Below are 27,103 nucleotides of genomic sequence, written 5' to 3' on the forward strand. Positions count from 1 at the left end.
ATTGGTTAAAATTTAGGCGAGCGCATAGCGCGATATTCAAATTTTTGGTGATACTGAAATTAGATAATACTGAAGTTGGATATTAAAAATTTTTATAGCAATTAAATTATTAAAAAAAAATTAATTAAAATTACAAGTAAAAATTTTTAGAAGCATTTTTTATTGTAATTAATTTTTTAACTTAATTGGGATATTTATGAAGGGGATCTGGGTAATGGCGCCATCTGTGAAATCGGAATCTCGGTAAAAGAGGCCGTCCCGGCTACTTGATCATAATTTATATAATTCCTCCCACTTTACTGCGCAGTAACATGTGTGAGTATCACAGACAAATTGACAGTAATCACTCACACACTCTCGATACTTGCTAAAAGTGTGGCAACACTGATAAACTCAAAGGTCCATTTAAAGATGGCCGCCGTCTCAGTGGTGGATCATCATCGTGTCACGTCAATGATTTCAACTAGTCCAAGTCCTTGAGGGTGTTGAGTTTGTGTAGTGTGTATTAACCAGATATCACCATCGCAAGCTTGCTTTAACCCATCGAATCATCTGACACACACGATACACCAATCACTCAGCCATATCTTAAACAATAAGTAACAACGACAAATATGAACTAAATAAAAACTAGGTATACAATAATAAATATGAATCGCCATCAGATATTGAGTGGAGCCTGCAATGCAGGCGACCGCTGTTATGCTGTCGGTTCTGTCGAGGGAATATCTTTTACTGTAAGTTTGTTGTTTAAATTATTTATTACTATTTTAATACTCTATTATTAATAGTCTTATTTTAATAATTACAGCTGATATCAAAACATTACTTTTTAAATCAACACCATCTAGATAATCATTATCATTATTATTTATTGAATCAATTGTCAAAGGCTCTATTTTATTTATTATTATTGTTATTATTTCAAATCATAGATTTAATCAGCTGGGATAAGTGCAATTGAATTTAAAGTCAGCTGATTAAATGACACTTTTAGTTAATACTAACACAACACACCTGACAAAACTATTTCTATATATATCTACTTGCTACGCTTACTGTTACACTTTAATGTGTCAATAAAATCATTTTATTTTTCACTCATATCATTAATTTTTATTATTACTATCAATTTTATGACACTGAAGTTAGCAGAAGTCTAAAAATTTTTCATTTTGTTTTTTTTTTTAATTAAATTACAACTAAAAAAATATTTTTAAAAAATTGCACTTGTAATTTTTCAAGTTTTTACCAAGTAAATTTTTTTTTTTTAATTGTTTAATTGAAATTTCTTCAATAAAAAATTTAGAAATGTCAGCTAACTTCATTTTCATTAAATTTTACTTGGATATCTTGATAGTAATAAAATAAATAATTTTTTTAATAAAAAAAAACTCCCATTTATTTTTATATAAACCAATAATTTATTTTAATTTATTCAAATTAATTATTTAATTATCCTGTGATAATAATTATTGATAAAAAAGGTGATATTTAAGTAGATTATAATGAAAAATTAAATTATCAGTAATTACTTGTTTTCAACAACGGGCAATTTTATTATTTTATTTCATTTTATCTAGTTGTAAATAAAAGAAGTTTAATATTCCAGATAACGCCTTAAATTCACAACACTGTTCACATATATCATATTTCATTACATAACACAGTTAATCATACTTAATGTAGACTGTATTTTACCATCAACGTTGATTTTAACTGTCAAAATATTTTTTTATTTGTTAATTTTTATATCCGTGATTTTTTTTTCATGACTCCGCTCTTTTTAATAATTCTAATATTTATAATTTACTTTGTAATTTTTGTTACAGGCATATGCAGCCGGGTGCAATATTGTAATTCTTGCTAGTAATTTTGAAAGAGTTCAAATAATACCAGGAGCTGTTCATAATTATATTAGAATAAGTTGTCTCGATTGTAGCACAGACACTGGAAAAATAGCAGCTGCTTATGAGAACCAAATTTGTATTTTTGAACCAACTCCACTTATTCACAGTTCTTGTTCTCACGTTAGTATTTATTAATTAATACATAAAAAAATTTATTCATAATTAAATTCGTATTAATATTAATCGTGACCCAAATGTCAAAAGGGCGCATATTAATTTATACCTAATTAAATGTATTAATATTTATTAATTAAATAATTATAGGAATTGGAGTACAGATGGGTTCAAACTGGAACATTATTAACAGATTCCACCATCACATCTTTATCATGGAATTTAGAAGGCACTCGTTTATTAACCGGCGGCGAGCTTTTACAACTATGGCATCAAAATATTCAGCCGTTTCAGGAAGAGCAAAGTAAATTATTTATTTATTAAATTTTTATTAATAGAACTCGTAAAAAATATTTTTCAAAAACTTAAATTTTATTTAATTGATGTTGTATTTATTTAAATAATTACTGCAGCAAAACCAAAAGCACAAACAGAAGAACCCTCGAAAGGAGTTGAACAAAATGTTACAGGAAATTCATCTCAAGATCGTGAGTTCATTCTTTATTGAGAATGGACGTTATGAATTTTATGCATGACTATTTAATTATTATTTTATATTCTTTTAATAATTTATTTTTATTTTATTTAATGATACTGAAGTTGATAGACATGAGAAATTTTTTTTTTAATTTTACAACCATTAAATTTTTATAAAAAAAATTTAATAAAAAAATTCCACATGTGAAAATTAAAAAAAATTATTATTAAGAATTTTTTTTATTGTAATTGATTTGTTATAAAAATTTAGCAGTTGTCAGCTCACTTCAGTATCATTTCATTTATTTAACCAATCACTTATTTATTTACATTCAAAGAAATTTTTAAGACGCTTTGTTGAAACACCAGATCAAAGGACACAAGCTCATTTTTATTTTAATGCTTACATTAAAAGTCATACGAGTATAATTATGATTTTTTTATTAGCTTCTAGCAATTTTTTTTTTTTTCCCAAAGAAAAGATGAATGTCATGGCCTTTAATAACATGGATAATTTTTTTTTTTAAATATTAATTAATTTATTATAAGTGTGCACAATTACAAAGAATGTTACATTAAACGAGAACTATATTTTATCTTCTTAATAATAATAATTAATTTTTATTTAGCGGATGGAGTGACATTTTCTATTGGCGGAGAAGCAGAGAGTCCTGGCCCAGGTGACTCAGCGGCAGCTAATGATCCAGGAACATGGAACTGCGTCTGGAAATGCCGAACAGCAACTCCAGTTCATCTGATGAGCTTCAGCCCTGATGGTACTTTGTTTGCTACAACTGGGCGCAATGATAAGTTAGTTAAAATATGGTTTGAAAATAAACAACGTAAGTATTATTTAATGATAGTGTTGGATTTTGTAATCATGATGATAAAAAATATTGAGACTAATAACTAATAAAATATTAATTTTTTTTAGTTTTCCCTATGAGAAGTATGGATCAATTGAGTTACTGTCAGTCGTTGTTACATGATAGCTATAGCTTCGTTTACATAGCACATCCACGCGCGGTGACACACTTATCGTGGCGGAAGACTAGTAAATATATGCCAAAGTAAGCAATTGTTATCGTAACAAGATTATCTATATTACCAAACTGTATTTGCACCTACTTCCACTTTACATCAAACAAACTATTTTATACACAATACAATTTGACAATAATAATAATAATAATAATTTTATTTCAAAACTTATTATTATTATTATTATTATTATTATTATTTATTGTTATTACTTATATTTTTATTTTTATTATTACTATTAGTTTTAATTTTTTGTTTAATAATAATAATAATAATAATAATAATTTAATCATATGATCTGTTGCAATAAAAAGAGGCTCTGTTTCCAACATGCTCGTGACATCATGTCGCGATAACATATGTCGAGTTTGGGCCGAAACAATACCGCCAGAGATCGAGGGTCTAGCTAATATGAGTCAATTTGAAGGCTCTGATAGACATGGGCATCATGGTAAACATCGTCATCACAGTATGCACAAACATCGATTTATGCAGCGTCTTAAACACATGAAGTAATTTTGATATTTATCATTATGTATGCCTTAAAAAATTTTTTTTCAGAATTTAAGATTAATATTGATGATTGTAATTTTTAGAACATGCTTTCACATAAGACGTCATGCTAAACAGCAGCAGCATCAAGCCGGTCATTCGGCTCCGACACTACCCACGTTACCTTCAACTTACTCCGTTCATGATTTCCACAATAATTATCAAGGCTTCGGTCACTATCCTGGAATGCACTTTCATTTGGCAGCTAGTATCAATGCTGAAACTGGTACGTTGGATGTTAAAATATTCACTGAGCTTGAATAAATATATTCCAATATTAATCGATAGCTCGTATTTTTTACTAGTAAGACCAAGTGAGCAGTGATCAATACGTAGTAGTAAATATTTTTATTTTATTGCAGACATACCTCTGGTACCGAGTTTAATTACCGGAGATCCAGACAGAGAACCTAATTTTATATTGCACTGGTTAAATAATAAAGAAATGTATTTTACTATGCAAGCTGAGGGAATTCTCCAGGTAATAAAACGATGATTTTAATTATTAAGTGCTTTACCTTAGGGCAAATTGGATTTGAAATTAATTATTTATTTTTAATACTCAGGAACTCACGCGGAAGGTAGTAGAGAAAGAAGAAGGCCTACGAAATCATGAAACAGATCATACTGAGCATGATTCTGAGGATGAACATACACCAAGTGAGTTTTAGATAAGGATTTATATTAATATCTCAACAATAATATAGCTTTTGAAATTTTTATTATTTATTTTGCGTGCTTTTTAAATTAATTATTTTTTTAATAGAATATTTATAAATTTATAAATTTTTTTGAAAATTGTGATATTCAACTTTTTTTTTAATTGTTTGTTTTTTTATTTACTTTTCAAAAAAAAAAAAAATATATATATATATATTAAAAATATTAAAAGAATATAAAACAGAAATTTTATCCAAAAATATGAGAGCCAAAATTTTTTCCAACTTTTGATGCGCCGTAAAAACAAGCAAAATAAAAAAAAAATTTGAAAATGTTAATTTTTCACCCAGATATGTCCCAAACGAATTTTTTTTTTCTAATTATATTTATCAGCTAATTATTTAATCATAAGAGCAAGTACTTGCATGCTGCATGTCGTTAGCTAGAGTATTATTTATCACAGGCAGCATTTTATCATGTTACGGTTTGGCGCATTCTTTAGAGAAAGCTCCGAAGCACCAGTCAAATGTCAAGTCAGGAGTTGGTGGTCGAACAACTAGTCAAGACGAGCACAGTAGCGATGAGCATCATACCGCACACACTGGATCCTCGCATCACAGTTTACCGTACAGTGGCCACTCTCATCAAAGTCTTAGGTAAAAATAAACTCCATTAATTTATTCAGTACTTATCATTAAAGTGATATATAAAATTAAAATACTAAAAATAATTTCAGCAATACTACCTCGATAAATTCGATAGCAACAGACGCCACATCAACAATGAATCACACGCCAGACTCACTGGATACTAAAATAGAAACATTACTCCGCGACTGGCACCACAATCCTGATCTTTTATTCTCGATCCACCCAATTGACGGTAGCTTTTTGATCTGGCACATCGAGTGGCTGGACGAGTATCATCCAGGATCATTTAGACAAGCTCAAATATCTTTTTCTACACGTATACCCAACGCGTTTCCCCTCGGAGATGCTTCTACTATGAGCCACAACGTGTCTATGTATTCGCACAACACCGGCGGACCGCTGTTGAGTATCCGGGAGGTCGTTAAGTCAGTGTCCAAACCTCTGGAACATCAAGAAATTGCCACACCTCTTCCTAGTCTTATTGAACAGGACGAAGAGCAGTCGACGTTAACTTCCAAAGCTGGACAAGAATTGCTGCAAAATGTCCAAACATTTGTGACTTCTAAAGAGAATAATACAACTACTGCGGAAGAAAATGCTGCAGAAGCTAAACAAAATCAAGATGCAGTTAATGATTTATTGAAACATCCCAGTCCTATGGTGTCAATGGTTTCGAAACACTCCAATGGAACTTTGAACCTTTGGCAATTGACTTTTGGTGATAAAACTAAATTTTCTCAAGTATTAAGCATCGGACACGCTTGTCGTGCCTCGGGTCATCGATTTCGGGTCAATGATATCACTTGTCATCCAGTTTTGCCTCTGTTAGTAACCACATCACACCACAATATTCCCGAATTTAATCCTCCAAACCCCGAAAATGAAAACACAGAGACTCCAGAAACCCGTAATCATCAATCCCACACCAATGAATTGCTATCAGCTACTGGTTTTTGCAGCGAATTAATTCTCTGGCGCGTGGATCCAGTAGGCCCACTGTCTAAAAGCGGCGGAGTATCTGAACTAGCGCGTATTAATTCCTTGGAAATCTCAGCGTTCAGCAACGTCGCGTGGATCCCTACATTGCTACCCAGCACGACTCTAGGAAATCTTTCCAACTCTGCGAGCGCTTGCTTTGTCGCGAGTGATGGTCAATGCCTAAGAGTCTACCAGGCTGTAATCGACGCGCGGACGCTGCTAGCCGAGGTGTCAATAAGCGAGAGAAAAAGCCGCATGATGGACTCGATGGCAAGTCTGTCAACAGACATCTCTTCAGACGACGGAGTCAGAAATTCTATTCATGACAGAATAAAGATAGTTTCTCAGCAATCAACTGCAAGGCCAGGTTGCATTATCCAGCTGGACGCGATTTCAGATGCGACACATGACTGGCAAAATACGCAATTCCTTCACGTGTTTCAGGAGCAGCTCATCACTGGAGAGCGCAATGATGAGAAGCAACCGGGAGTGGACCCCTCTGCCAATGATCTAGGTCTGATGGAGTCTACGCTTGACGCAATGGTCGATCTCCAGCAATCTGCGATTTTTGAGGAGCCTTTTTACATCGTGGTTCTCGAGAGAACCACCAAAGGAACTACCGTTCACATGTGGAGGATTGTCATTGCTTCCCAGCCTGAAACCAACGGACTCACCGGGTCAATGATGTACGTCCCGGACTCGCATCTGGTTCAAGATGAAGACGAAGAAGGAACTCCAGGAAGACACTCTGAAGGCAGAAGGTCGCGGAGACAAAGCCAGACCACCGGTGGTAGAAGCAGAAGATCCAGCCAAGCCGACTATGATTCATCTTACGCTCATCATCACCATCATCACAATAGCCACGTTTTAATAACGACAACCAAAGTTTGCACCCAAGATTTACCACTTCCCGACGGCGTTGAAGTCGTCCACGCTTCTCCTGCTGCTGGACACCTCAGCAGCTCTTCAATTTATCCCGCTTGCTTCGCTCCTTACATTATTGTCACCGCGTGCAATGACAGTACCGTGCGCTTTTGGAAGTGTAAAGTTTCTAAAAGCGAAGATGATCAGTTGTCATACGAGTGGCGAGAATGGGAGATGTTTAGAAAAGATCAAGAGTCTGTGATTGACATCTCGGGAACGCCTTTGAATGTCAGTGCTGCTTACAGCGGTCGCATTGCCTGTGCTTACAAGTACGGAAAATCATTCACAAGACCTACCAAAGCTGATCCTGATTCGCGGTATGTTAATTTGTGTGTCGCTATTTACGAGTGTGAAAGTACTGGAGGCAGTGAGTGGATTCTCGAGGATACTATTCACCTGAAAAATATCCACTTGCCCCGAATGCAAGTCGATCAATATTTAGATTTGAGTTACTTGTACGACAGTAGATTTTTGCAAAAGAAACAGCGGCTTACTCAAGTTCTCCAGACGCTCAGTCACGAAGACATACGGTCACCCAGAAATGGTGACAGTGAAGCTAAAACTACTGCTGGATTGTTGGCAGTTCCGTCGTTTAGCACTCTTCAATCTTTAAGAAAATCTATTATTGAAAATGGCAACACTTGTCCTTTGACTCAAAAACATTTGGTGCAACTTGACTGGGTGTCAAAAGAAGACGGGTCGCATATTTTAACAGTAGGTGTCGGCTCTAAAATAATGCTTTTTACTCCAGTATGCTCTGACCTAGCACAAGCTAATATGAAAGCTATGAAGGAGTCCAAAAGTAACAATCGTCCGATTTTACGCAAAACTTCCTCGCTAGCACAACCTCAATTTGTTGACGAGATTCGTTGGATGAAGCTGAGAAAAATAAAGTTGACTACTGCTGACGGATTGCCGCCACTGCCCATGCAAATTTCCTGGGTAAGAGACGGGATCTTGGTCGTGGGAATGGACTCTGAAATGCACGTGTACTCACAGTGGAAACCTAATCCAAAGAGCGAGTGTCTGCACTCGACTCTTCAGCACCAGGAGTCTGATGAGTTCCAGGCCTCGAGAAATTTACGCGATGAAGACTTGAGGACTCTAGCACAAGAAACGTCGCAGAGAAGATTGGCCAATGTGTCGTCGATTCCACATTTGTCACGGGTCAGTAGTATTAATTTAACTATGCTGGACATTAAACGCAGACGTGGATTGCAAAGTGAGACTGTGACAATCGATTACATGCCGGATTACGGATTATTTGAAGCCTCGCGCATAGCTTGTCCCGTCTTGCCCCAGTATCACCCGAAGCAATTGATGGAACTGCTACACTGTGGTAAAATCCGGTGGGTAAAAGCAATCCTTGCACATCTAGTCAAATGCATCGCTACAACTTGCGGCGCTAAGCAAGACGATGAGAATCATTCAAAGCAGCGCAGTGGTTGGACGCGAACTCGGACCATGTCTGTTAATTACACAGGAACCAGTTCTCCGATGGAACAACGAGGATCTACCACACAAATTCCTGAAGAATTTTTCCTCGACTATGCAGAGATAGTTTTCATCACTCCGCTGCCACTCTGGCGGCTTTTAAAAGCAGACAAAGATTCCTGCGCTACGCAGACCCAGGATGACGATAAGCAGGATTACAATGAGCTATTCGACGGGCATGTCGACGAGGAAGAATCCTTGGACGCGATGCTAGAGGAGAGTTACGACAGTTCAAGGCAGATGGACCGCAGATCTTCTATCCCTGATAAACAGAGTGGTGCTCACTTTGGACCGCGTGAAGGCCGCCAGCTGTCGCAAATGTTGACGCACTCGCATCTCCCGGGACTGTCTAGCTTGGATCAGATGCATTTACTCGCTCTCGCTGACACTGTGTCTACCTGCGACGTTGATTTTGCGGAACGCTTCGCTATTGATGCGGCAAAGACTGCGATAGCGAAAGAAAATCTTACCGGGACTCCAGACGGCGAGAGTGTTTCTACAAATTCTCTGGATGATTGTGGTCTGAGGTTCCTTTTAGCTATGAAGCACTACAATTATCTAATTCGTTGCCTTCCTCTGTCCCAGCGAGCACAATTCCAGAAGCAAGGAGTCTCCACGAATAATTTAGTCTGGGCGTTTCACTCAGAAACGGAAGAAGAAATGCTAGGCTTGATTCCTTCGTACGCCAAAGGCCAGCCTAAGTGGTCGGTTTTGAAAGAACTGGGTGTCGGCTGGTGGATCCGCAGCAATGCAGTTCTTAAAACTTGCATGGAAAAAATTGCCAAGTCCGCGTTTCAGCAGAATCAAGACCCACTGGACGCGGCGATTTACTACCTAGCAATGAAGAAGAAGAACTTGGTCTGGGGTTTGTTCAGGAACAAACGAGACGACCGTATGACTAATTTCTTTTCTAATGATTTTAAAGAAGATCGTTGGCGAAAAGCTGCCTTGAAAAATGCCTACGCATTGCTAGGCAAGCAGAGGTTTGACCACGCAGCCGCGTTCTTTTTACTAGCAGGTTCTCTGCGCGACGCTGTTGAAGTCTGTCTAACTAAACTCAACGACATACAGCTGGCAATGGTAGTGTCGAGGCTTTACGAAGACGATATAGCTTCTCCGAACTTCAAACGGCTGCTGTATGAAGAAATTTTAGGGTGTGAAGAAAATAAAACAGTCACCGATTTAAATCGCGTGCATCCGGATCCATTTTTAAGGAGCATGGCTCTGTGGATGCTGAAAGACTACTCGGGGTCATTGAACACGCTTTTGTTGACTAATGTTGGGACGCAGCACGCACAGTACAACGACGAGTCTGAAAAACCTGAAGGCGCGACTGCTAATCCAAATGTCTTTAATTTTTATGTTTATCTTAGGACACATCCATTGTTGATCAGGCAGTACATTGCTTCTACTGCGCAAGATAAGAAGAAAGTAACCTCCGTGGTGTTGTCTGGATTCAGCTACGGGATGGAATCTAAAGGTCAACCGGATAAGCAACTCACTTTGGAAGACAGTATTACTCCCCTGGAAAGACAATTGTATTTTACGACAGCTCACGCTCATTTTAAGGCCGGCTGTCCTGCGCTGGCGCTCGAGGTTTTGTCTAAATTGCCCAACAAAGTGATGGAACCCAACGGTGAAGACACTCCCAGTCTTTTGAACAGTCCAAGTAAGTCTCGGGCGAATGACTCGTTGATAGACACTGGGATGATGAGCTGGGACGCGCTCAAGAAAGTTGAAAATTCAGCGGACTCAAGCTCTGCGATGGACTGGGGCAGCTCGGCCCTGGACTGGTCTCAGCCGGTTGTCAAAGAGCCAGAGGAGCTTGAACTCAAGTGGGATGACGATGAACCCGGTGAAGAGGAGAGTTCGCCTTTGAGCATGGATAAGAAGAATGCTGAGAAGAAAAATGAGAAGAAGACTGAGGAGAAAAGAACTGAGTCTCCAAAACCAGTCGGGCAGCTGGACATAATGGCGCAGCAATTAAAATTCGTGGCTTGTTTAAAAATTCTAATGGAGGAACTATCAACTCTTGCTACGGGATTTGAAGTTGATGGAGGACAATTGCGTTATCAATTGTATATTTGGTTAGAAAGGGAGGTCGACGCACTGAAACAGCTTTGTAATTACAGTGTAAATACTGATGGAGATGTTTCAAATATTACTGAGTATGACAATGAAGACATTGGACCCTACAAACCTGGTGAACATATGACGTTACATGAAATTTTACTGTCCGAAAAATTAGACTTTGAAGCTAAAGTTCAAAGAGCAGCTAGGAGAAAAAAATGGTTGAAAGCTAATGAAACTTTATTGCGAACCATGCTGTCTTACTGTTCTCTTCACGGTGCCTCGGGTGGTGGATTAGCATCCGTAAGGATGGAATTAGTTTTGCTGCTCCAGGAATTGCAGCAAGAAAAAACCCAGCAACAATTATTGAGTCCTTTGCCTTTCCCAACGACTTTGCCGCTTTTGAGTGCAAGCGTCGCCTGTAATAAGACTGTAGTAGCAGATCCAGTGAGACACCTTCAAGCTCTTGCTTACGACATGCTGCAAACATTGATTGAACTGCGGAATCCTCCGACTTTGAGCAACAACGGTAGTTGCTACGAAATTTTCACACTTCGTGATTTGACTGTCGCGTTGAGTTCATGTATTTATCAATCGCTGTGTGACTCGGATACGACTAAAAATCAGCAGCCAGAAATATTCCCAGCTATCGCTGAGATTGAGTCATTCTCTGGTGGTCATCTGGTGGCGTCAAATAAAGTCACGCGTCGCTATTCACTGGATGAAACTGTGACAATAACGACTCCTCCGTCAAAGTGGCCAGGGGTGACGAATCTCCGCGCGCTTTTGGCCAGAGAAAAAGACGAAGACACGCCGAAATTAAATATTCTTCTCTGTGAAGCTTTCGTGTCAACTTACATGAGTTTATTTGTCTACGCTCTTGCAAGCTGTGACAGTCACTTGCTCTTTCGTCTTGTAGGACATCATTTTGATAATAACACGTGGTCGTGCTTGTTTGGTGGAGGTGTCAAGAAATTGGTACGTATTGCCAGTACAAATCGCAATGACAGTGCGTCGAGTGTCGTCGAACGCACTGATAGTATCTCCGGAGAGATTCAAGCTGCTGCTGGTGGTGTTTGGAGCACAATGACGTCCTTGACCAAGCAGAGGGTTAAATTAAACATGAAATTACTTGGACAATTCACGGGGCAAACTCCCAATATCAAAGAAGACAAACCGACGTATCGCGAGCAGTTTGTCTCTCCGCAGATGAGTATGGTGTCGTATTTTTTAATGAAACCAAGAATTGAAAGCGAGTATGTTGATGAAATAGACTACGATTCTTCGGACTCAGCAGTTTCGGATCTGGGTTCGTCGGATGAAGAGGAGGATGTCTTTGATACTAACGCTAAACCAAAAAGTAAACCAAAGGACAATACTGAGCATCTTAACTCAAACGGGTACAGCTGGTGTGTCATGAGGCTGGCCATTGTTAAGATACTTGAGCAGCAGCTTCAGAACTTTTTAAATGTCGCTGGTATTGAGTTGCAAGAACTCCCGGTAAGCAGTCCGCTGATTCACGCCATTCTGGGCGTTGTTGCGCAGTGGGAAGATTCGTTGAGAGATGAATTGGAGGTCAAAGGCTCACCGCCGAGTAATTATATTCTTGGATGTACGCCAGATCCTAATCCTTCACCCGGTAAACCGGCGATTCATAAATATCGAGCTCTGCTGGAAAAAGAAAATACTCCTTTTAATACTAGGCTTGCTAATGCTGCGCCTGTTAATCGCTTGTGGCGGTACTTGGTGAGACAGGAGTCTGTTCAGGACATTTTTATTCGAGCGGTGTTTGGGAAACATCGCTCTTTGTCCGCGATGATGGATAATTCACAGTCGGCTGTTGATAGTGCTACAAGAAGTGGCAGCGAAGATAAAGGAAGTGATAGTGGTACGACAAGTCTTCCTGAGCCTGTTAGGATTATTCACAAGGAACAAGATAGTATCAGTGCCTTTTGCCTCAATCAGGTAATTTTTTTTTTTTTTATTGTTTAATTAATAATTATTAACAATCTCCATTTATTTATTCATTTATTTATTTATTTATTTATTTATTTAAACAAACTCAACAGCTTAAGACATTTCTTAAAAATACTATAAAAAAAATTATTCGACAAAAAAAAAAATAATTGCAATTTAAAATTAATACATTTAAATTTTTTCTAGGTAAATCCTGGATTAATGGCTCTAGCTACGCCACGAGAAGTCCAAGAAATGGATATATCCTTATTACTAGAACTTCCGTCGTGGCTTGAAGATGAATGTGAATTCGATATTATTAATTTAAATAGATCTGTCGAACCAGAGCCTATTCAGCCGACTAGTTTCTTAGTCATCCAGGTAATTTATTTTTACATTTTTTTTACATGAATATTTTATAAAAAATAATATACTTTTTAATTAAAATAAAAAAATTTTATCCAAATAGACGGCTGCTGATAGACCATTATTAGCACAAAATCCATTACCAAATACTCCACAACCGCAATCAGGAATCGCTAGTCAGAGTGGACGTGGAGCAAGTGTGGTGAGTGTTTATTTGTACATATTTAACCACTAATTAATTAATAAACCTCACGATTTAACACAACTTACACTTTAACAAAATATTTTACTAACAAAAAAAAATAATAACTAATGATTTAATAACGATTTAATATATTGAATGTAATTTTTCTCTATTCAATTCATAATCCCGTAGGAGAGTGTACACACAAAGTGATATTCTTTGTAAATCATAGCTGGCTTTACAATAATTTCTGTTTTTTCAACCTAAACACCATTCTAACGATTCAGCACAAATATATTATTGATAACGATTGAATTTATTTGTCAACATCATTAATTTGCACTACACGATTATGTAAACATTTTTTATTTATCTAAAAGTATTTATTACAGTTTTTTTTTTTTTTTGTAATTAAATAAATTTTTAGTTTAATGATTTTTTTATAAAAGTGATTCTTCAGTGTGAGTCAAAATACAAAAAATCTGAGATAATTTAATTTTTTTTGTAATTAAAAAAAATATTGTAGAATCATTTTTTAACACTTATATCGTAATTATAAATTAATTTTTTGTTTATAAATTATTATTAATAATTTTTTATAAACAATTTATTTTAAATAATTACGCTATTATGAATAAATTATTTTACATAAAAAAAAAGCATGTCAAAAATAACTACGACCAAAATTTATAAATGCAAAAAAATAAATTTTTACAGTCTAATATTATTGTCTTAAAAAATTTTGGCTTTAGTTATTTTAATCTAGACATCATGGAACAATATCATTGTGTACTGCTAAATTCGGATGTGAAATTTAAAGTTTAAATAATTATAAAAATTAATTTAGCAGATACTTAATAATTTTTTTAACAAATAATTATGGCAAAAAAAATTTTTTTTACAAAAAAAAAAAAAATACAATTTTTTTTAAATAATTTTTCCAAACAAATTTGTTTGGAAAAAAAAAAATAAAAAAATTATTTAGTGACTGCTAACTTTAATGTCATTAAATAATTTATGACAAAATAATTCACATAAGTGCATGACTAAAAAAAAAAAAAATATTCGAGAGAAAAAAAAAGAAACTATTTTACAATTAGCATTGTGCCTCACCCCTTGGGTGCACTATACATTGAATATCACGAGGGTATAATTATAAAATAACAATTATCCAAATTATTACCGAAATTTTGAACAAAAAAAAATTTTTTTTTAATCGGGCTTCAAAATTCAGAGGATAGTTTTTATTTATTGGGAAATAGTTTATTATGGGGTTGTATTAAACTCGCACAAGTGGTGACGGAGACAATGTTGCTTGTTCAATGCTTGCCTAACATCTAATTTGGTCTGCGTCACATTGACCTGATGGCTCACGCGCTCGATCAGATGAAGGGGATGCCCGCTTTTCCTGGCTCCCACGACCTGCGCTTCTGTCAGTTTGTCGCTGATAGGAGTAAACACTTAATGAAGCCGGTGAGATTAACATCTTAACAAGACCCTAGCCATTCCTAGTGCTGTATATACATATCTATATAAATATACTCATATATATTTATCCATAAATATGTATATTGTTCATATTCATCAGATATTTGTCCGTTTATAATGTTTATTATATTCATACTCAAAGGATTTTTTTATTTATTTATATTTTTTATTTTTTACACACTTGTTCTATTTATTGTAAATTATTATTAATATAGATTTTTAAAAATATAAGCTCATCCCGATGTTACACTCGTCGAGACCTTTGATTTGAGTACCCACATCAATTTTTCATATATTTTATATATTTATATATATATATATATATATATATATATATATATATATATATATATATATATATATATATCTATATATCTATATATATATATATATATATATGTATATATGAAAAATATATAAAAATGCATGTGGGTACTCAAATGAAAGCTCTTGACGAGTGCAACATCGAGATGAGCTTATAGTTAAGCTATTTTATAAAATTCGTTATTTAATAAAGCAAAATTTATTTATTTTTCATTTACAAGTAACATATTGCTAGTTAATTATTAAATAAATTAAAAAATCCTTTGAGTAAAATAATTGTTAATACGAAGCTTTCTCTCGATTGCAGGCATGGTTTATTAGTAAAAAATTTTTAAGCGACATAGCCGCTAGACTCTTTTTTTTTTTTTATTATTAAAACCATTCAATTAACTAGCTTTAATCATTATCATTATTCATCAATCATCACTCGAATGTAAAAAATTAAAACGCAATTTGTCCGATCATGTTTTAAATTAATAAACATTCATACACATTCGCATAACTCATTGCTAATTTTTTATCTATTAATACTTTAATTAAGTTACAAATACTTTCACACAACTATTTTATTAAAATAATTTAAAATTCACATATAATAATTATTCGTTTTTTTTTTAAGTAATTTTCTTTACATTACACAACTGTTGAGCATGAAATGGATTAGTGTCAATTATTAAATAAAACCATTCAAGCAATTTTTTTTTCATAATTAGAAATTGAAACAACTAAATTTTTTGGTTTTGTTAGTTGTAAATAAATAATTATTTTATAAATAATTATTTATACTGATTGAGCTTGTGATGGTTTGGAAATTTTAAATTATTTAAATAATTTCGCATGTAATTATCGGTATTCACTATGCCATTATTTGAAAATATATTATTTTTATTATCACGGATTTATTTCGTTGATGATTTTATATTTAAAATTTTATTAATATAATATATGTTAGCGTATAATTAATTATTCAAATTGATTTGTTTTGATTTATTTATTTATTTATTTATAAGTATTATTTTTTAAACTTTATTTATTTCTCCATAAATTCTGTTTTGATAGATACTGAAGCACAAAACTGATGGAATAAGAAGATTATCTGCACATCCATTATTACCTCTGTGTAAGTTAATTTTTTTTATTAATTATTTTCAAGTTACATTATTTAAAAAAAAAAAAAAAAATTAGATTTTTAATTTATTATTTATGTTTAGACTTAACTGGATCTCAAGATGGATCAGTATCTTTGTGGGAATGGGGCCATCAAACAGCAGTATCAACTCCAAGACCAGCTGGAACATTTGCTAAAGTAACACGTGTACATTTTTCGCAACACGGTAATAAATTTGGAGTTGCTGATTCTGATGGTCATCTTAGTTTATTCCAAGTTGCGTGTCGTGAAGGAACAGCGCGACCTTTCTTTGTAAGTTTTTTTACAAATATTAAAAATAATAATATAGGTTTTATTTGTATCATTTTTTATGAAAATTTGCATATTTAGGTAGAAAAATAACATTAAAAAAAATTTTTTTACGGCGCATTTATGAAAAAAAATGTCGTGGAAGGAAAAAATAAAAATTTCAATAAATTTTTTGCTTTTAAAAGTTGAAAAAAATATTAGCCTTCATTTTTTTGGATGAAATTTCTATTTAATTTTTTTTTCATGTTTTTGACAAATTTTTTTTTTAATACATAAAAAACGAACAATTAAAAAAAAATTGATCTTAATTTTTTTGAAATTGATTTTTTTTTATTAAATTAAATTTTTTTCACTGTCTATATATATATTTTCTAAAGCCTTTACTAACTTTATAACAAATATTAAAAATAATAAAACCAATCCGACATTTTTAAAATTTAATTTACTAAAAACACATAAATTTTTTTATTTTTTACAGAATTACCAATGTCACAGTAAAGTAACTGCTGATTTTGTATTCCTGGGAGCTTGCAGTCTCGTCGCTACAGCAGGACACGGTTCCGAAGGTCGCAACGTAGCTCTCTGGGATACATTACTCCCGCAAAATAAATCACTCGTCCAAGGTAAAGCACTTGAAACAAAATCTGGTTGATAATTAATTATTTATGTATACTTATTTTATTTGAAAGGGTTTACCTGTCACGATCAGGGTGCAAGTTCAGTCATTCTTGCTCCACAGCATCAATTGTTGATAAGCGGGGGCAAAAAAGGTGATATTAATATTTTTGACGTAAGGCAAAGACAACAGAGACATCGATTCCAAGCTCACGAATCAGCCATTAAGTGCCTGGCACTTGACCCTCATGAAGAATTTTTTGTCAGTGGTGCCGGTGATGGAGATATCAAAGTAAATTATAATTAATAAGATTAATTATTTTTTAAATAGTTATTTATTAATTAATTTTTTTTTTTTTTTTTTTTAAATAGGTATGGGCGCTAACCGTCCATTCATTATTATATTCGTTCCCCGGTGAGCATCCTCGATCGAGCTTCTTTAAAAATATCGGCCAGGTAATTAATATTATCTTATAAATTTTTTATTTATTAAATTAAATTAAATATTTATTTTATTTAATTTAAAAAAAAATATTTATCAAAAAAAAAATTTTTTTTAGGGTGTTACTCAGCTACACGTAGACTCTGCTGGTCGTTTATTCTCGTGTGGTGCAGATGGTTCAATGAAAGTTCGTCAGTTGCCTGAGAGAGATTGCATAGTGCATACGTATTACTAGGACACTAAGTTTATTATTTAATCATAAACTACTAGTTGCGTAAGTAAATAAAGTGAGTAAAAGGCGAACCAAAATATAAAATAACCACCAACAAATATTTTGAACGTGATGGTTAAAGTCAATGAAAAAAAAAATAATAATACATTAAATAACATAAATAATAGGACTATTATAAATTATAAATATATTTTTGACAATCAAATTTCATTTACCTTTTCATATATATATATATTTTTAAAAACCAATTATTTGTCTTACATAGAATTTCTTCCAATTGATTAAATCACTGCCAAAGTAACAGAAATATTTTATTTGTTAATCCAAGATTTTTTTTTCTCTGACTTCAACCAATTACGCTCGACGCTACTGCTTAGTAGATAAATAATTGCAGGTTAATTATTAAACGTATATAAATAAAAAATTAAAAAAAAAAAAATTCAATAAATAAAATCTATTAAAGTAATCCATTGATTATAGCATGTAATTGCAATTAAATCGTTTTACACAATTTTATTCTCTTTAAATGCATTTGATATGCGATCATATATTTAATAATAAATAAAATATTATTTTTAAAGGCATTTACATCACGGCCTATTTAAATTAAATGAATCGTAATCTTAACATTCTATTCTTCCTTTATCTATTTAATAATTATTTATATTTACTTCATAAAAAAAAAAAATTGAATATATTTATTTATAATCTTTCACCTAAAAAAAAAATTCTAATATTCTGTATTTTTAATCGTGCATTTTCAGTAGCATGTCTACACTGCAAATAATGAACAATAATTAAAAAAAAAATTATATATATATATATATATACTATAAATATATGATATTTTTGTTGTTAAAAAATGTGTGGAGTATTGCTGCTTTCAATCAGAAAAAAAATATCATACAAAAAATCCTTTACTCTATTCTATTATCTATTTACTCTACTGTTAAACGCGTGAAATAATTGTAATAACACTGATAATAATTATTAACACTGTTATTTATACGATAAAGATAATCAATTGATAATAATAATAATTGTAAATTAATTATTAGACGCTGATTTGCATGATAGACGATCAATTTATTACCAGCCGACAATTTCAAGTAACTAAGTCATCACATAATTAATAAATAATTATTTAAATTAAACCATGAAAGTAATTAACCATAAACAATAATAATAATAATAATAATAATAATAATAATATTTATTTATTTAATAGAAAATAGTTAGTCAAATATATAATGGTTACTTGAAATTGGAAGAAGACTATGTAATTAAGTACTAGAATCTGTTGGACGCAGTATTTTTTGTTAGCTTTGATAGTTACTTGCTTTTATGTCAAAAAAAATTATTAATTATCAGTTTATTAATTATTAATTATTAATTAATTAATTATTAATTAACAGCGCTTGATTAAGGGGGTATTTTGGTCTAGAAGCATGAAATTTGAAGTAATTTTTTAAGTGCTATAAAAAAAGAAATCAATTTTTTTTACTATGTATTTTTTTATACGTTATTTATTAATATTATAAAAATTCAGATAAAAATAAAAAAATAAAAAAAAATTGAAAATTGAAAAATCAAATATAATCCAGATTATACTCAGTGTAATCTCCGATTTGACCAAGTAATTTTTCTGATTATATTGGTAAAAAAAAAATTTCAGATAGTAGCTAGTATAATCCAGATTACAATGAGTATAATCTGGGATGATATCCAGTGTCATCTTGTTCTTTTCGTGTAGAATCTTGGATTATAAAATTTTTTCAAAAATTGTACTATTCAATTTTTCTTTTTTAATTTATAATTTTTTTTTGAAAATTTTTAAAATTTGGGGAAATTGTGATAATTAATTTTTTTTTCAATTCTTCATTTTTTTAATGTATTTTTCAAAAAAAAAAATTTTATTAATAACGTTAAATAGAAATTTTGTTCAAAAAAATAAAAATAAAAATGGTGACCTACTTGAAAATATTTACCAAATATTTTTCAACCCCAAATTATCGGAAAAATTGTGCTTAAATGCTCCTTAAATATTTTGGATTGCATTTTTCAAAAATACATAAAAAAAAATGAATAATAAAAATATTCATTTCTTTTTTTCTGCTGCACTTAAAAAATTACCTGAAATTTCATGCTTCTGGACCAAATTACTCCCTTAACTGTTTAATTAATTAATTAAAATAAATTATTACAATATTTTGTATTTTTCTTTTAAGCCGCAGGTAGGCAATTATTTTACTAGAATCATTACGACGCATATCATTGATTTATTTGCTGTAGACACTTAAAAAAAAAAAAAAAAAATATTAAATTAAATTAATGAATCAGTAGTAAATTAATTGCCGTGTAATCTTGTAATGCAGATTGTTCAAGATTGTTGGAGATCGAGTGGTCTATAATGAGGCTTAAGCGTCAACAAATAAATATATAAAGAAGCTATTTAATTAAATAACAAAATAATAAATGAAACTGATTGATAATAATTGCACTTGGTCTTGACTAAATGCTATACCTATTATTCAGGTAAATTGTTAAAAAAAATGTTATGAAATTATATATATTAAATAACGATTAAACAATATATATATATATATATATATATATATATATATATATATATATATATATATATATATATATATATATATATATATATATATATATATTGTGTAGAAAATGAAGAAAATTAAAAAAAAAAAAAAAATAGTTAATAATAACAAACATAATAACGAAATGAGATCATAATATATTGTTACTAGATAAGGTAAATTAAGATAATAAAGCAATTAAACACAAATGTATGAACTTTAAATGTAAAAGTCAAATTACAGTATTGTACACTTTATTGTTATTGTTTCTATTGTAATAATTGTAATTATTATTATTCGAAAAAAAAAAATTAATTTCAGTTTAAATGTTTAGTTTTATTTGATGAAGATTGGTTGCTTTTCAACTGCTTATCAATTTACACGTTAATATAAATAATAATAATAATTATATTTAAATGGTGCATCAAAGCCTGCACGATGTGTTGTATACATGACTATTAACTGTATGTAAATTATATATATGTATTAAAAAATTAAACAGTAGTAATTACTTTATAATTTTTATATTGCGATAGCGACTGCTGAGATTTATGAATTATGAAGAAGAAAATTTTGGTTTAGTAATTTTTTTTTATATTTATAATTGCAGTGATAGTTTGGGTACTTTTTAAAAAAATTTTGAAAATAATAGCGCTATCACAGGTACAATTATAAATAATTTCATGGACAAATTTATAAAATCAAAAAACTATTAAAAACTCCTCCAAAAATTTTACATGAAAAATTGACTCCTAAAAAATATTAAAAAAATTTTTTTTAGTCTTTTAATTATATAAATTAATTTTTGATATAAAATTTATTACTACAAAAATATCTATTACTGAGTGCAGAAGCTTTTTATTAGTAATATTATATCAATACAAATAATTAAAATTGAATGTGTGTAATCTGAAAAAATTATGGAATCAAAGCTTCTAGTTTTCCATAAAAACTTGGAACTGAATTCTCAAGGTTTGCAACGTTCCAAGAAACGTGGGTACAGACAAGTTTCACGAATGTGATATCTGTTCAATAACCAGCATAAAAATCTCTCGAGACCAAGTCCGTATCCACCGTGAGGAGATGTTCCATACTTTCTCTATAAAATAATTTTTTAATTAATAAATTGTTTTTGTCAGTGATTAACAAATTTAATTTACTAAAAAATCGAACGCGCTTTGTGCGCCAGCTTCTTAATAAAGTATTCTTAATTTACCTGGTCAGTGTACCAGTAGTAAGCAGTTGGGTCGATTCCCTCGCGCTTGTATCCTTCCAATAACTCATCAAAATCCCAGATACGCATCGACCCTCCAACAATTTCACCGACATTAGGCAGCAAAACGTCAACAGATTCTGTCAAACGCTGATCTTCAGCACACTTGGACATGTAGAATGATTTAATATTTGCTGGGAAGCGACAGAGCATTATCGGTTCATTGATTTTATCAGTCATTTTTCTTTCTGGCATTTCTGGAATATCCTGATTAAATTTTCATAAAAATAATTAATTTTTTAACTCATTTATGCTTCATAAAAATAATTTTAAAATTACCTCTCCAAATTCGTAAAAGGAACCATCCTCTTTAGTGATGTTGTTCTCACGTAAGTACTCAATAGCTTGAGAATAGTTCATTCTTTTAAAAGGTTTTTGAGGCTTTTGGAAACCAGGGTTCAATTCGTGAACAATATGCCCAAGAGGGGATTTTAAAACCCGATCAACAACATCACAGATCAGATCTTCCAAGCGGTCCAATAAATCGTCGAATGTTATGAAGGGACATTCAGCTTCGACGTGAGTGTACTCAGCTAAATGACGACGGGTTCGCGATTGTTCAGCTCGGTAAGATTGAGCGATACAGTAGACGTCACCCATCGATGGAATACAAGTCTCCAAGTACAATTGAGAACTCTGAGTTAAAAATGCTTCTTCTCTGTTTTAATAATTAATTATTATTAATTTTTATTATAAAATTTATTAAATTCTATAATTAAATTAATTGAAACATACCCAAAGTAGTTGAGCTTGAATAAAGTCGATCCACCCTCAACCTGAGTTTGTACAAGAGTGGGTGGTGTTACTTCACTATAACCCCGATCTGAATAATGATCTCTGAATGCTTTAAGCAATACCGACCTCATTTTTAGTACTTGTGAAGTCTGAAATATTTTAATTATTGTCAGAAAAATAATATATATTAGCAACCTTGCAGTCATTTCTTAATTATTGACATTTTTAAAAATATAAGCTCATTCTGATAAATAAAAAAATTTATATTACGTTTTCACCACGGATCATAATATGTCTGTTGTCCAATTGAACATCTGGGTGAGCTTCTTCATTTAGAATAGAGTCAGCTCCACCCGGTGGGGAGTGACCAATTACTTTCCAAAAATCAACAGCCAATTCATGTCCTCCAGGTGCCTGTTAAATAAAAATATTCATTAATCATTATTATGCATTTATAATTTTAGCATAAAATAAATTAAGAAATATTAATTACAGTTTTGCCTTCAGGAAGTTTTTTCAAGGTTCCAATCAATTCAACAGAGGCCTCAGTGTTGAGTAGTAAGGCATCATAAGTTTGACACAATTTATCATTGAGTACACACTGCAAAAAACCAGTACCGTCACGCAGTGTAATGAACATAAGAGATTTACCTGTGCAAATAAAAATCCAATTAAGCAAACAAATTTATTAAAAATAAATTAAGAAAAGATAAGCAGAAGGCAGTTAAAAAAATACCTTGACGTCTCAGGCGATGTACCCAACCGAAAAGTTTAATGCGCTTATCCCGATGTTCAACAGCGTCTTTAATTTTAATTCCAACAGCAGCAGGCAATGATTTGTCTTCGGCAATTACTATAGATTTGGCTTCATCTAGATTTTTCGTACGCTTCTCGTCATCTTCGGTCAATTTTTTCTGCTTGTCCTCGTTCTTATACTGTTCTCTTACCCAGATCTTCTGGATCTTCTTGAGCTGGGACTTGGCAGCTGGCTCGTACTTTTGGCTCTCGTCTTTTGAGTCTTGGTAGATCGTTGGGAAGGGTTCCTTGCCGGCATGTCTCATCGCCTGGAGAATTGTCTTGAAGGGTTTGGCTTCACTCCCGTCACCGGTTTCATCAGATCCATTTTTTTCCGATGTATAAATGCTGCCTAAATTTCGTAAATTTATTTAATAATTATGACATTGTAGTTAGAAGTCACTTGACTATTTTTTAATTTTATTTAGCAAGAAAAATTGTTCTAAAAAATTATTTTTAAGAAATAGCACTTTTTAATTTCTAAATGTCAATTTTTTTTTTATAAAAATTAATTTAGCCCATATTTGTTAATTTTTTAGAAAATTGACATGTAGATATTTTAAAATATTAAAAATGCAATTTTTTTTTAATGACACTGAAGTTGACAGATATTAAAAATTTTTTTAGAATTTTGTAGCAATTTAATTATTATAAAAAAAATATTATTAAAAAGTTTTACATATGAAAATTAATAAAAATTGCAAGAGAAAATTTTTGACATAATTCATTTGTTACAAAAATGATTAAATATCTGCAAATTTAATTTTCATTAAATAATTATTTTACAGTATTTAATAAATAGTTAATTATCGATGAATACAATAAATAGTAAATTACTTATGGACAACTGTGCAAGGTCTTGTTCCGGCATTTTTGTATTCTAAAAAAGAAAAAAAAAAACCATATGTTAATTAAAATTTAATACATTATTATTTTAAATTAATTTGTGTGTCATTTTTAATAATAAATAGACAAATAAATAGGTTAATTTAATAGTCTAGTGAATGATGCAACTTACTTTTGTCTTAGAATATTTTTTAGAAGACAAATTTTAAGTATTAAATCTGATCAGTGCTTTAGAGTTAAAAAAACACCTATAGCTACCACACGACAGCTTACGACTTGGTTAAAATTCTTTTCGAGTAAGCGAAAATCACCGAAAACTTATTTATTCGAAAAGACAAAAACCGAGTCGCCACCTACAGGAAAATTTTAGTAACTATTTTTAATTACTAGATTTGAAATTCGCGCGCAAGCGCGCGGCTAGATGGCAGCATAGAGTGAAACAAAGTGACGGTTACAACTTAAGTGTAACGGTCAAAAAAAAGTTTTTAGCAAATTTAACAAATAAAAAAATGTTTTTTGAGTGTATTTTGTGCGCGTTGTGTAATGTGATGTGTTTGTTTTTAATATTTTAGAAATCCTGTGTTAGAGACAGTGTTTTTAGTATAATAATGATCATAAATTAAGATCTAAATGAAGTTAGCCGACATTTAAAAATTTTTGGAATTTTTTTTACTAAAACAAATGACTGCAAAAAAATAAAAAAAAATTTTCAATTGTAAAAAACTTGAAGAAAAATGCGTGAAATTTTTTAAAAATATTTTTTAGTTCTGAATTAATAATTAAAAAGAATAATTATTAATAATTAAAAATAATAAATAATAATAAATAAAATCAAAAAATTAAAAATGTCGGCTAACTTTAGTATTATTAATGATGACGTGATTCGAGAATTTTTGAGTTTCGGTAAAAATACTTTCGAACTAACAAAAGTGACATTTCTTTGTGAAAATTAATTCCGTGGATATTTATTTAATTTTTGTAACAAATAAATTATGACAAAAAAAATTTTTTTTAAAAATTGACATTTAGAAATATTAAAAAATTAATTCAATTTTTTTACAATAATTTTTGGGAAAAAATTTGTTTGTTAGAAAATATAGAAAAGTGATAAAATGAGTGCTAACTTGAATGTCATCAGTTCTTCTTCCGAGTGGCAGAAATTCTTCAAATACATCCTGAACAAGTAAGTGACTGTTAACTTGAATGTAATTTTATGAAAATTAAGTTAGCTGACATCTAAAAATTTTTAGAATTTTTTTTTATTAAAAAAATGATTTAAAAAAAATTTTTATTTGTACAAAACTTTAAAAACCATAAGTGCAATTTTTAAAATATACTTTTTTTTTTGTTCTAATTTAATAAATTAAGCTAAATTCAAAAAATTAAAAATGTCGGCTAACTTTATTATTATTGTCATTTTTTACATGTGGAATTTTTTTCATAATAATTAATTGCTATAATATTCTAAAAAAATTTATAATGTCTGTCAACCTCAGTGTTGTCTAATTTTAATATGATACTAAAATTAAGCTGATACTGTCAGCTGTGAATTTTAAAAATTTTTATAAAAAATAAATTAAAATTCAACAACTTTTTTTTCTCAATTAAATGACAAGAAGTCGAAAAAAATTTTTTTTAACACAAGTTGCCGTAAAAAAAATTATTATTTCTTCAGTTGAAAAATAAAATTTTCAACTAATTTATTTCTCGTAACAATATCCATTTTTTTAAAACATTTTTTCACTTCCCAAGCGGGACAAAAATTTTTTTTGTAATATTTTGTTGAATTTAAGTCGACAATAATTAATTTTCGACTTTCTGTTAATAAAAATTTACCAAAAACTCAACAATTCTTTATGTGACGCTTGGGTTAGTGTATTGTACTATTAATTTATTATCAAATGAAAAAAATTTATTTAAAAGGTGTGAATAAGTAAAAGTAAGATTTTTTAATTTATAAAATCTTGTCTTTATTGATGGATTTTGACAACATAGGCAGAAACACACACCCCCATATGTTTACATACGAGACATTATTAATTATTTTGTTTACCGCGTACACAAATACGCCCATATCTTAGTAATAATTAATAATCCTTTTGATAAATAATTAACGTCTACAAGTTCGATGACTGCAGATTCACGCATTTATAATTAAATCCATAGAACCAGGTTCCGGTGGTCGTGCATACAATAAGTGGATAACTAAAACCAGTACGAATAATTAAAAATAATTTTCCCCATATGTCATACAAATAATCAGTCAATTATTTAATAAAAATTAATAATAAAAAATTTGATATGCTTTACTAGTTTTAGAAAATGACCGCATTTAATGATTTTTCCGTCAATTAAAATTTTCCACACGCTATTCATCGTTATTAATCATTAACATACTCATACACCCATTAAAACATAAATGTATATACATATTTATATAGGGGAATGTATTTTAGGACGGGTGATTAGTTATATAGACAGGATAGACTCTTTCTAATAGACTTTGCAGACGGACATAATAGAAATAGTTTGTTTATTATTTATTATAATTATATTTATATTTATAGCATTATGTTCAATATAATATTTATATATATTTATATATATATTTGTTTTTTTTTTTTTCTATCATGTTTCAATTTATTTTCTCTTATATATTCAATTTATTTATTTATTTATTTATTTATATATTTATATATTTATATCTCATTTATTGTTTTTTATCAATAGACTATTTTCAAATAAATTTTTAATTCTGGACAATGAGAATTTGCTATTAATTTATTTAGCTTTTTTTTACGATTATGATCTTGTCTTAAATACATTCCATTCAGCCTTGTTAGACGCTGCTCTTTGAAAATTAATTATTAATATTATTATTATGTTTAAGTTAGTAAATCAGTAAAAATATCAAATAAAGCGTAGAGTCTACTATTATTAGTAGATCTGAAATAACAATA

The 27,103-nt window shown here is 31.0% G+C and overlaps 2 protein-coding genes across 7 annotated transcripts; one reads left to right on the plus strand and one right to left on the minus strand.

Annotated features, from left to right (window-relative positions):
* The first annotated feature begins 125 nt into the window (after positions 1-125).
* Rbcn-3a (rabconnectin-3 alpha) lies at positions 126-20,482 on the plus strand. Of its 6 annotated transcripts, none has more exons than XR_012480723.1 (22): positions 126-737; positions 1,833-2,030; positions 2,175-2,328; positions 2,438-2,512; positions 3,131-3,343; positions 3,436-3,571; positions 3,857-4,054; positions 4,139-4,320; positions 4,457-4,575; positions 4,661-4,754; positions 5,218-5,410; positions 5,491-12,835; positions 13,034-13,207; positions 13,296-13,394; positions 14,763-14,849; positions 16,248-16,308; positions 16,400-16,608; positions 17,084-17,228; positions 17,295-17,512; positions 17,593-17,676; positions 17,781-17,949; positions 20,270-20,482. XR_012480723.1 is itself a non-coding variant. In XM_074256863.1 (22 exons), exons 1-21 carry the CDS (start codon positions 651-653, stop codon positions 17,895-17,897), a joined length of 10,188 nt encoding a protein of 3,395 aa, XP_074112964.1. In that variant the 5' UTR covers positions 126-650; the 3' UTR covers positions 17,898-17,936; positions 20,270-20,482. The 6 variants fall into 6 exon arrangements, 5 of the variants coding, with proteins under 5 accessions (XP_074112964.1, XP_074112954.1, XP_074112971.1 ...); XM_074256863.1 differs by having other exon boundaries at positions 17,781-17,936; XM_074256853.1 differs by lacking the exon at positions 20,270-20,482 and having other exon boundaries at positions 17,781-20,230.
* An 844-nt stretch (positions 20,483-21,326) lies between these two features.
* Asnrs (asparagine--tRNA ligase) lies at positions 21,327-24,424 on the minus strand. The gene is made up of 9 exons (XM_074255367.1): positions 24,316-24,424; positions 24,135-24,177; positions 23,239-23,649; positions 22,996-23,153; positions 22,773-22,916; positions 22,503-22,651; positions 22,047-22,425; positions 21,711-21,974; positions 21,327-21,593 (listed from the first exon to the last, which is right to left on the minus strand). Exons 2-9 carry the CDS (start codon positions 24,166-24,168, stop codon positions 21,462-21,464), a joined length of 1,671 nt encoding a protein of 556 aa, XP_074111468.1. The 5' UTR covers positions 24,169-24,177; positions 24,316-24,424; the 3' UTR covers positions 21,327-21,461.
* Between the last annotated feature and the right edge of the window lie 2,679 nt (positions 24,425-27,103).

This window comes from Cotesia typhae, unplaced genomic scaffold, assembly GCF_013202065.1.
Source record: "Cotesia typhae breed Kobodo isofemale line unplaced genomic scaffold, CoteBio_Ctyphae contig_123, whole genome shotgun sequence".
In the NCBI taxonomy this organism is placed as follows: Eukaryota; Metazoa; Arthropoda; class Insecta; order Hymenoptera; family Braconidae; genus Cotesia; species Cotesia typhae.

Coding starts and splice junctions, on each gene's coding strand:
- Rbcn-3a (XM_074256863.1), top strand. CDS start 651: ATGAATCGCCATCAGATATTGAGTGGAGCCTGCAATGCAGGCGACCGC. Junction 2,513..3,130: donor AGGAAATTCATCTCAAGATC/GTGAGTTCATTC, acceptor ATTTTTATTTAG/CGGATGGAGTGACATTTTCT. Junction 4,755..5,217: donor TGAGGATGAACATACACCAA/GTGAGTTTTAGA, acceptor TATTTATCACAG/GCAGCATTTTATCATGTTAC.
- Asnrs (XM_074255367.1), bottom strand. CDS start 24,168: ATGCCGGAACAAGACCTTGCACAGTTGTCCATAA. Junction 22,652..22,772: donor TTATGATCCGTGGTGAAAAC/GTAATATAAATT, acceptor AAAATATTTCAG/ACTTCACAAGTACTAAAAAT. Junction 21,975..22,046: donor CCTTTTACGAATTTGGAGAG/GTAATTTTAAAA, acceptor AAATTTAATCAG/GATATTCCAGAAATGCCAGA.